The sequence below is a fragment of the Camelus bactrianus genome, chromosome 21 (assembly GCF_048773025.1).
Source record: "Camelus bactrianus isolate YW-2024 breed Bactrian camel chromosome 21, ASM4877302v1, whole genome shotgun sequence".
NCBI classification, from domain to species: Eukaryota; Metazoa; Chordata; class Mammalia; order Artiodactyla; family Camelidae; genus Camelus; species Camelus bactrianus.
Window position 1 is genome coordinate 11,631,836 of NC_133559.1, and position 10,665 is coordinate 11,642,500.

General features: G+C 49.0%; 1 protein-coding gene across 1 annotated transcript in view; it reads right to left on the minus strand.

Annotated features, from left to right (window-relative positions):
• Positions 1-1,327: 1,327 nt before the first annotated feature.
• LOC105069529 (T-lymphocyte surface antigen Ly-9) overlaps positions 1,328-10,665 on the minus strand; it is a 15,518-nt gene continuing 6,180 nt past the window's right edge. Inside the window, 6 exon segments of the mRNA XM_010955652.3 lie at positions 1,328-2,174; positions 4,163-4,429; positions 4,533-4,874; positions 5,141-5,362; positions 5,365-5,412; positions 8,075-8,425. Coding sequence (XP_010953954.2) covers positions 2,101-2,174; positions 4,163-4,429; positions 4,533-4,874; positions 5,141-5,362; positions 5,365-5,412; positions 8,075-8,425 — 1,304 coding nt within the window. The 3' untranslated portion in view covers positions 1,328-2,100.

A 10,665-nucleotide genomic window follows, 5' to 3' on the forward strand; every position in this document is an offset into this window, starting at 1 on the left:
GGCTCACGAGGTCTTAAGGAAGCAGGCCTGCTGGTAGGTGGGGCTGTGTCACTCACTGCCCAGCTAGCTGCTTGGCATCCCAGTACTGCTGCCAACAGGCTGGTGGGCTAGGCCGGGTCCCAGTGCTAATAAGCTAGAGACAGGATTCCAAAATGGTGCTTGTCGGCACCAGTGCCCACGTGGTAGAACAAGTTACCCAAAACAGCTGCCACCAGTGTCCATGTCCCCAGGGTGACCTCCTGCCCCTCCAGGAGTTATGCTAGGTATGACCCAGACTCCTTTCAAATGACTGCTTCTGCCCTTGGTCTCAGGCTGTGTGAGATCCTGTGTGTACCCTTTAAGAGCAGAGTTTCTATTTTCCACAGCTTTCTGGTTCTTCTTAAAGTAAGCCCTGATGGCCCTCAAAACCAAACATTCTCGGGGCACATCTTCTTGGTGCAGGAACCCTGGGCTACAGATCCTAACATGAGGCTCAGATCACTCACTCCTTGGGGAGAACATTTACAGTTATAATTATCCTCCCAGCTGTGGGTCGCCCACCCCAGGGGTGTGGGTCTTGACTATACCCTGTCTCTGCCCCTCCTACCCATCTCATTGTGGCTCCTTCCTCGTATCTTTAGTTGCAGAAGATCTTTTCTGCTAGGCTTCTAGTTTTTCTCATCAATAATTGCTCTGTAAATAGTTGTGATTTGGGTGTGCCTGTGGGAGGAGGTGAGCTCAGGGTCTTCCTACTCCACCATCTTCCATTCTATTCCTGTTTTTAAATGCAATGTCTTCTCATACATTTCTAAGAATATTAAATATAGGTTTGGGGAGGGGGTTATTTCATTTTCTCTTGCTCCCTGCATTATCTCTCTCCAAAGTTCCTTTTTTTTTTTTTTTAAATGATTCCATTTATTTAGAGACTGTCTTTCATAATAGAACATATTTATCCTCAAATATTTTGTGATCCCAGCTGTCCATTTATATTTTGGAATAAATCACTAACTTCTTGACTAGAAGCTTTGTGTGTAATGGGTTGTCAGTCCTCATTGTAAGTGAAATAGGAACCAAGGTAATCAACTGAGTCAAAAAAGAAGAAGAGAGGTTCAGGCTATCTCTCCCACCTGAATTATACTTTTGGTTGCATTGTTTGTATATGATTCAAACTCTAGATCAACCTTTTTAGCACTTCAGAGCAGCTCGCTGTCAGGACCTCCCAGAAAAGACTTCTTTTTAAAATTTCTTTCTTTTGCTAGCTGTTGATCATTCAAGGAAATTTAAGATAAAGATTCCATTTTCTCCTTTTTATCAAAAGCAGAAAGAAAAAAACACACACACAATGGTATAGACCCCAGATTTTTATGAAATTTCCTGATAGTCTTCAAATCTTAAGGAAAATATTCTCAACTCTCATCTATTTAGTAATTCATTCATTTAAAAAATGATTGAAATATCTACTGTAAGCTAGGGATTCTATTACCCTTTTGGTTTACACTTGTGAACAAAACAGATACAGTTCTTATCCTCATAGGCTGAATGTCTTGTGGGGGGGAAGCAGACAACAAACAAGTAAATTAACAAATAAATATATATTTACAAATAGTGATAATTTGACAAAAATCGAACAGGGTACAATGACTGTGAATAACAGGGAAGATCTACTTAAATAAGGTGGTCAAAAGGTTGCTCCCAGGAGATGAAATTTGAGTTGACTCTAGGCCCTCGGTGCCTATTCACTCGAATGTTAGCAAAAAGTAACATATATGCACAATATTTAATAATTTTATTAATTATGTTTTATTATAATATATTAATTATGTTTCAGACTTCAATTTTTCTTAAATGAATAAGCCCTCTTTTTTGTGAACATTTTAAAACACAAATAAAGCACAAACAGATTATTTTAAACAGAAGTTACGTAGCAGTTTCTAGGTTGTTTTGAACTCAATTTGCAGATGAAATCAGTTTTATGCCTTAATCAGTACAATGTCCCTCTCTCACTCACACCAGGAGGTCACACTCCTTTATCTCTGTGTAGACTTCCTTATCTCTGTGTCTCACAGGGTGACCTCCTTCTCACATTCCTCTTCTTGGCTTCTCCACATGTCAAGGTCAAATCTATTCAATATGCCAAGCTCCCAGGATCAAAAAGAGAAGAAATTCTTTCCTCAAGGAGCAGGGTAGGAAGGAGGCTGAATGAACAATGACCACAGGTTAGAAATAGGGTAAGAGGAAGAGGAGAAAAGAGACAGGAAGACAAGGAAACAGGGGAAGGAGTTTTTCAGGAAGAAAAGTCAGAGATGTGGGCTAGAGGACCCTTGAGGAAGCCAAATCTGGGGCTGGAGCTGAAATGTCCATCATTTCATCAGAGCTGGACAGGGAGGGAGAATGGGGATATCTGAAGACAATTATCCTGTTTCCTTGTGTCCTGTTACAGGCTGCTCCTTAAATACTTGTCAGATCCACATTTTGAACACCTATTACATGCAAAGAAGGGTGAGCGTGGACTTTGTCACCTTTCAATGGAAGAGACAGACACACACACAAAGGCCATTATCCAGCAAGAGCAGTGCTCTGCTAAAGTCATTTACTAGGGATGGCTGCAATCTGTGATGATTGTAACTGAGTTCCCTGAGGGGTGGGAATTTATCTGGACCTCTTCTTCACTGATTTCATTGACTAGAACAACACAGGGCGCCTTTAAAATGCTCTGCTTATGAGTGAAGAGGTATCAGAATATTTATACCTTAGATAGCGGGCAGACATCAAAGGGTGTTAAGCAGAAAAGAAACACAAGCATTTCTTTCATTGAGAATTAGCCCCAAATCAGGAGAGCAATTGGGAAGGAAGAGGAATTAGGGGACCAGGCGAGGAAGATGTGAAGTGAGGCCCACGTGAGCAGTGGCAGGTAGCTGTGGGGAAGACAGAGCTCTAAATGACGTCCAGCTTTCTGCCTTTGGTGACAGGAAGAAAACAAGAGGGGTGGGAAGAGGCCTAGGCATGGGGCAACATCAGTCCTGAGAAAGATGGTGGGAATGAAAAATACTGCAAAACCGTATCAGTAAACAAAGAATGCTGAAGCCATTAAGTCATCGGCCCAGTGAAAGCAAGCCTGCAGCCCAGCCTCTGCAGCCACTCACAATGGTGCACTCTGAGGGGACTCAGAATAAGACAGGACAAGATACTGGCCCTAGATAGCTAGGTGCTTGTCAAAGGAATGAATTCAATGAGCCCAAATGTTTGCTTCCTCCCATACCCAGAAAAGCACTAAATTCTTGAACTTGGGATACCTGGCTTTCTTTAGATAACAAGCAATCTTTTACTGTTCCAACAACCTGGTCTTTGTTGTAAAGCTCCTATATATCCTAGCTCCTCCCCTACCTCTTTGGAGCAGCCCGTCAGAGCTATCTGAGAGGCTGTCATCCTGGCTTGAGTCCTCCCGTCAAATAAAACATAACTCTCAACTTTTAGGCTGCACATTTATTTCAGCCGACAATGGTGACCCATGAGCAGAAGTCCAGGAGAGGGCAGCACATGTGGCTGAGGAGAGCAGGTGGAGGAGAACAGAATTGAGGAGTAGCCACTGACCTCAGTAATCAGAGTGCCACTGGGTGCAAACCAGCCACCAGGGGTTGAAGAGTTGACGAGGAACTGAAGACAGGGAGCAGAGCAACTGTCATGGAAGTTAGCCAAGAAGAAGAGAGGGACAGAATGTGTTTGGACTAAGGTGGTTTCCTGCCGTGGCCTGTAGAAACCAGGAGAGGCCACCCTTGCCTGCCAGAGGAACACAGTCTCAGCTACCATCCCAGGGCAGCTCTGGGTGAGGGGAGGGGCTGGGGCTTGTTGAGGACACAGGCAGCAAGGCCTGGGACCCCTCCTCCGTGGGCTCTGCAGGACTGAGTGGAGAGGGGGGAAGCACCTTTCCTCAGGGAGTCCCAGGAAAGAGCTGAATACCCAACTGAGTCTGCAGCTAGTCCAGGGGTCTGAGGCCAATGGACAGGAGGTGGACAGAGCAGGACGGTAGCTCCAGAGCCCACATCTCCTGCCACCCAGAGACACGCCCTGCTGCAAACTAATCCTGCCCTCCTTCTCTTCAGCTACTCCTAGAACCCTAAGGAAGACAGGCAAGGATGCTGAGAATCTGTCTGGGAGGGAGAGGTTCACAGAAGGAAGTCATTACCTGAGCAGAGGGAGCTGGTAGGGATGGAGCTGGAGCTCTGGCTGACGGGGTTCTTGGCAGTACAGCGATAGCTGTCACTGACCCCAGACCTCCTGGAGACACTGAGGGTGGTCCCCCCATGTGACACAACTGCTCCCTGGCCGCGAGGGTCCCAGCTGTACTGAACATCCTCTCCAGCCTGGTCCAGCGAGCAGGCCAGGGTGATGAAGCAGGTCCCATCCTTCATGATCTGAGAGCTGACCGTGATAGTGGGCTCCTGCAGCCTCTCTGTGCCAAGAAGGGAAGATTCAAGCTGTGAGAAAGCTCTGGTCCAGCCACACAGAGGAGAGGAAAGGTCAAAGTTAAAGTGTAGGCCCTCCACCCTCCTCACCATAGATGCGCAGGGTGAAGTCCTTGGTGATGTTGATCGGGGGAGTATGCAGAGTCATCCAGGCTCTGTAGGGGCCAGAGTCCTGCGGCCCCAGGGGGCTAATCTGAAGAGAGTAGTCATGGTAGGGGACACTCAGTCGCCTGCTGTAGGGTCCCTGAGTCCCAGCAGCCAGGATTGGTTTGCCTGCTGGTCCTGGCTGCAAAATTGCAACAAGTCTTCGAGATATCCAGGTAACCTTTTCCACCTCCTGCCCTGCTGGGACCTCCAGGGGCAGAATGGCTGACCTCCCAAGCATGCCGATCACTATCTCCCCTACCATGTCCCCTCCCAGGACTCCTGGCCCTGCAGGCAGAGAGAGGAAACCACAGCTTCAGTGTCAGGGTCTGCCTGCCCACTCAGGGCAAACACATATCCCATAAGCCCCTCCTGCCCAGGCCCCTCCCCCCTCCCCATCGGCTCCAGTGGATCTTCTCCTTCCTCTCCCTAACCACATGGACCCACCCTGGCCCACCCACTCCCTCAGGACTTGAAGGGGACAGGACCCCTTCCTCCATCCTCCATACGTGTGCAGAGCTGCTGTGCAGAGTATGTGCTCAGGTTCCAGGTACCTGTGCACGAGGGCAGCACCGAGACGGGGAGGGAAGTGCTGTTACTGACGGGGTTCTTGACCACGCAGGTAAAGTTCAAAGCACCATCCCCAGGCCTCAAGGAGACACTGAGGACAGATCCTCCATGGGACACAACAGTCCGGGGCCCCAGGGGTGTCCAGCTGTAGGTCACAGTGCCTCCTCTGCTTTCTGCCACACATGTCAGGGTGACGAGACAGTGTCATTCCCACTGATCCTGGAACTCAGTGTGACCCGGGGATGGGCCAGCTGCTCTGTACGTGCAAAAGAGAAAAAACTGAGGACTGGAAAATTGGTCTGGACCTTCCTTTCAGGGCAGAAGCAGTGGAGATTGCTGCCAAGACCCTGCACAATCCTGAGTACACATAAGGAACAGGAGAGGCAGATCTGCTCTCATCTATTCTAGAGCTTTGGGCTTTACAAGGCATGTCACTTAATATTTCATTGGATTCCCACAAGTAGGTAGAAAAGGTGTTATACCTACTCTATTTAACAGGTTCAGAGAGCTTAAAGTAACTTGCCTAGAGTCTTATCAATTAAGTGATGAATCCAGGACCCAAGCCCAGTGGATCTGACTTAAAGCGGGCTTTCCCGCCCTTGCACTGACGATGAAGACTCTAGGTACCGGCAAGTATGGAACTGTGTTGTAATTACATCTTTCCCCAGTAGAGGGCTCTGCAGTATTCACTGAGCATCCAGATGCTGAACAAGGCTTCCAGAGGATATGGCCCTGTGCCTTGGAGATCTTTCCCACATCCCAGCATTCCCTTCAACTTCCACTCCATCCCTTCTTCCCCCAGGACCAGGCACTCGGATGCTCTCCGTAAGGTATCCATACTGCCTTTATTTGCCCACCTGCCACTCGAGGCCAGAACCAGGAGGGTTTGGGGCGGCAGCAAGAACAGCTGCAGACAATAGACAATCAGGACAATCTCAACAAGTCACAGGGCTTGGGAGAAGGCTGCTCTGCTATTGCCCACCTGACAGCACCCCCAGGGGCAGCTCAACTGGGCAAAATAGGCCATACAGCCCAGAATGTCTCCCCAGGAGAAGATTAGCTAGACATTTCCACTGCAGGGTAACCTGCTGCTGCCTCACCCCAGTGTGTCTTCCATGGACCAGACCCTGGGGTCTAAACCCTTCCCCTGTGACTTCTTCTGCAGGCCCTTTTCTCCCCAGTGTCCTCTCTAGCTCAGGCAGATAAATACAGTGACATACAAGAAACACAGAGAACCAGTGTTCCAAGCAGGATGTGGCCTTGAGGTACCCGAGCTCTGTTCCCAGATCTAGTTCTGTGTCATAGGTATGTCATTTTTCCTCTGAGACTCAATTTCCTCAGCCTCAAAATAAAAACTTTTCCTGCCTGCTAGCAAGGCTGTTATGAGGCTCCAATAACTTGGGAACTACCCTGCAAAGGATGAAAATCTGACCCCTTATCATCACTGTTGCCTCTGGAGCATCAGCCCCGAGGACACTCTCTGGGAGACTCTGCCTCCAGCTGGTTAGCACAGCCTCATATCCTGCCCAGAACCCCCACTGAGCTTGTCCTGCCAGGATGACCATCAACACAGCAAGTGGGGTCCTGCCACCACCTCGGGTGAATAATCCTCCCCCGGATCCCAGCAGCCCCCCACCCATCGTTCCCTTATCCCATCTGAGGAATGGGCCATAGCCATCCCTGGCCAGTTTATGGCAGAAATGCTTTCTCGCCAACCATGTGAAACGGACTAGAGGTAATTCCATCATCCCTCACTAAAAAAAAAAAAAAAAAAAAAAAAGCCTTCATCTAACAGGAATCATTCCTGTCATACAACCCAGGGAAGAGGTCTGAGAAAGTTCTCCACCTTCTCTCCATGACTTAGCTTCCCTGTGTTCATCCTCACTCATCATCGGCACCTGTCCTACCACCCACTGTAGGGGAACAGCTCTGCCATGGCTTCCCGGTGACCTTGCCACCCATGGCATCCTGTTCCCCAGGGAAAGACTGGAACCACAGCTAACCTGAGTCTTAAAAAATGCCTTGTGAGCCTCCCAGAACACAAGAGGAGGGTGGCCTCTGAGACGTTACCTTGAAGCCATCTCTCACTGGCCTCCCACTGATCTCTCCTAGGGGGCTGGCATAAGGCAGCTTCTCATGAGGTGCAGGGCTTCCGGCTCCACCCCCGCAGAACAGGGCAGCAGACTATAAAACCTCTCCTCTGCAGTCGAGAATTGGCTCCTCAGCAACTCCCATTGCAGTCATCCAGCCCCTTTTATTTCAGTGTCATCCTTTCTGGGGTGTGGGACAAGGACCCAGGGACCTGAGACCATCGGTCACTCTCCCTCTCACTGTCAATATTAGTAATAAGCTGCCTGAGTCTAAAAGGGCCTGACTGTGTTTTCATTGGCCCAATCAGCTGGACCCTGGCCTTTCTTACTGCTGCCACTTTTGCCTGGCACCCACTCCCCTTGCCTCCACTCACCCTCTTTCGTAGTTTCCCTGCTAAAACAATTGTTTAAATTTCGTTAAGGAATATAATAATAGTGTTCTCGCACATCTGTACAGAGCTTTACGAGGCCCTTTCACATGAATGTCACTCTCACAGAAGGCAGCGTTCCTACTTTAGCAAAGAGGAAGCTCAAGACCGCACCGCTAGGTTGTGGCAAAACCTGGTTCTCGGGACCTGAAATCCCATTCTCTGCCTGCTACAGACCCAGAGGTTCTGCTGCAAATGGTCTGGGGCACATCCTGGGCCCCAACATTTTTCTGAATGTTCTCCCAGGCAAGTCTACTTTACACGTTTTTCTCAGTGAACACGTTAGCCTTGAAACTAGAAAGAAAATTATAAATGTTAGGGAAGAGAAGTGGGAAAAGCTATAAAATGACTGAGACTGGCTCTGCCCACGCCTACCTGTCGCCATCCCCCGGACACTCACCGTAGATGTGCAGACTGTACTCCCAGGTGTGGGTGATGCGGGAATTCCGCAGATTAACGTGGGCTCGGTAGGGCCCTGCGTCCTCCCAGGTCAGGCCGCTGATCTGCAGGGAGCGGCCTGGCCCCACCACACTCAAACGACCCCAGTATGGCGTTTCCGCTTGGGAAAAGGCATCTGGCCCTCCAGCTTCTACCAGGGTTATCGTGGCTATAGCCCTGGGGACCGAACGACACATCCAGAGGATGCTCTCCACCTGCTGTTCATCCTGCAGCTGCAGGGGCAGAATGACAGACCCCCCTAGGGTCCCAGTTACCACCACGGGGGCTGAGTCCTCTCCGGAAGCCCCTGGTCCTGCAGACACAGAACAGAAGCTTCAGAAGCAGCTTATTACGTTGGAGGCTCACAACAGGCCTGAGAGAGAGTCAGGGCAGTGATTATTATTCCTATTTTGCAGGGGAGAAAACAGAGACCACAGAATTTAGTTGCCTTGCTCAAGACCACACAGCTAGTTCACGATAGACCTGAAACACAGGTCATGTTCCCCATTCCTCCATGCCAGAGTGGTCTTCTTCAGCCTTTACATTAATTAATTAACAAATAAGGAAATGATTGATGAAGGCTGTCCTAAGGGTTGCAGGTACGAAGTGATATGGAGAGCAAAGAAAATTCTTGGGAGGGTCCCAAAGGGATGAGCTCTACTTTTACTCTGTCTCTTTCTTGCCAATTCAGGGAACAGGGCCCAAACTCAGTTAGTCCAGCCTCGCCCACAGCACAAACTGCTTTGCAGCATCCCCCATAATTGCTTGTTTGGCCACTTCTGAAACAGAAACCAGCTCCTCTGAGGCCCAGCCAGAAATCTGGGAATAGATCTTTCTAGAGCAGGGGGAGGGCTTGTGCTGTGCTGGCCAAGCCAGGTTAAGTGTGGTCAGTGGGACAGTCATTTGGATATCAGCCTATAATGTACTTGAGAGAAGAGCGTAAGCACCAGGGCACTAGACAGACTGCCTGAGTTCAAGCCCTTGCAGGCATTAGCTGTGTGATCTTAGGCAGGTTGCTTAACCTCTCTGAGCCCTGGTTTTCTCACCTGGGACTTTGTGAGTGTTAAATGAGATAATGCAAGTAAAGGCCTCACTGTTGGCACTTAATGTCACTGGAATAAGTTGGTGACTTATTCCATCTCATCTGTATCCTCACCAAAACAAGTTAGTGCTCTCATAGAGAAAATGTTGGGGTGTGGGAGAAACACTCCTAAGTAGTGTGCCCCATTTCTGTTAGACAATTTTTGTAACACTAACACACAATCCCAGGAGGCAGAAAGTCTGAAACCGACTCAAGTCTGCACAGCTGTTTAAAGAGAAAAGGCTGCCTGACCCGGATCCTGAATCAAACCGAAATCCAGAGCACTGGCTACATAGCCAATTCCTAGGCCAGGTGGTGAGGTTCTCTGCCAAAAGTGGAACTGAGAACTCCTTTGACAGTAGCTATAGTGATGGGGCAGGGGAGTGGTGGTCGTCTTGTGGGAGTGGGCACCCCACACTGGGGAAGGTGCAGTGTCCTGTGTGCCCATCTCACAATCCACCGAATGCCCTGGTGCTCATTTCTGCCATGGGGCTATTCTGGCTCCACCTGGAGGATCATGCAAGCCGGCTGGAAGGGGGCAAGACAGAGGCTGCTAGCACCAGATGAACCTTCCACGTCCCAGGCTGGCCCAGGACCTGAAGTCTAGCCTGGAGGGATTCCACCTGGACTAAGCAGCTGTGCTCACCCTTCACCCTGGAGCACAGTAACTTTCAAAGCCTAGTTCAAGTGCTGCTGCCTGTCCGGAGACTTAGCTGAGCTCCACACTTCCGGTCTGGCCATGCCTCCCTTTGGTTTCCTTCAGCCTGGGCTTTGGTTGGCTTGTTTGGTTTTAGGCATTTACTTCATTCTGCCTCATACAAATGGCTGTGTTGTTGGTCTTTCCCAATAGTTCCTGAGCTCCCCCAGGAAAGGAGACGGTAGAAAGGGAATTAATATGTGAGCAATAAAGTAAAGTAAGGCTGATGGTTTAGCCGCATGGTTAGGGGCAGTGGGGTGTGTGTAGAGCTTCTTTTTCTGAATCCTATTCCTGGATTCAACTGAGGAGAAAGAGACACAAAGAGATCAGATCAGGACATGAGTCCCCAGTGCGAGACCCTGTGCCAAGTATGCTATTTTATTTAACCTTTCCTGTCGGAGAAGTAAAGTAGGTAAGGGAAGAACTAGCAGGGCAGATATTCTTATTCCCACTTCACAAATAAAGACCATGAGACTCAAAGAGCTTAGGAAACTTACTTGCCCAGAGTCACTACCGAGGAAGCAGCAGAATCCAGATGAAACCCAAGTTCTCCTGACCCCAAAGCGGATTCTCTTATGACTACATTGTGCCACCAGCAGCAAGATTTCACCAGACTTAATTCTTCTCTATGCACCACCCACCCCTACCCCTACCACACACACTCCTTAGGCCTGGCACACAAGAGACCTTAATAGACATTTCTAGAATTGAACCTAAGGAATATGAAGATTTTTAAGGTAAGACCTGTCTTATTCTTTTGCCAAATGCCCAAGGG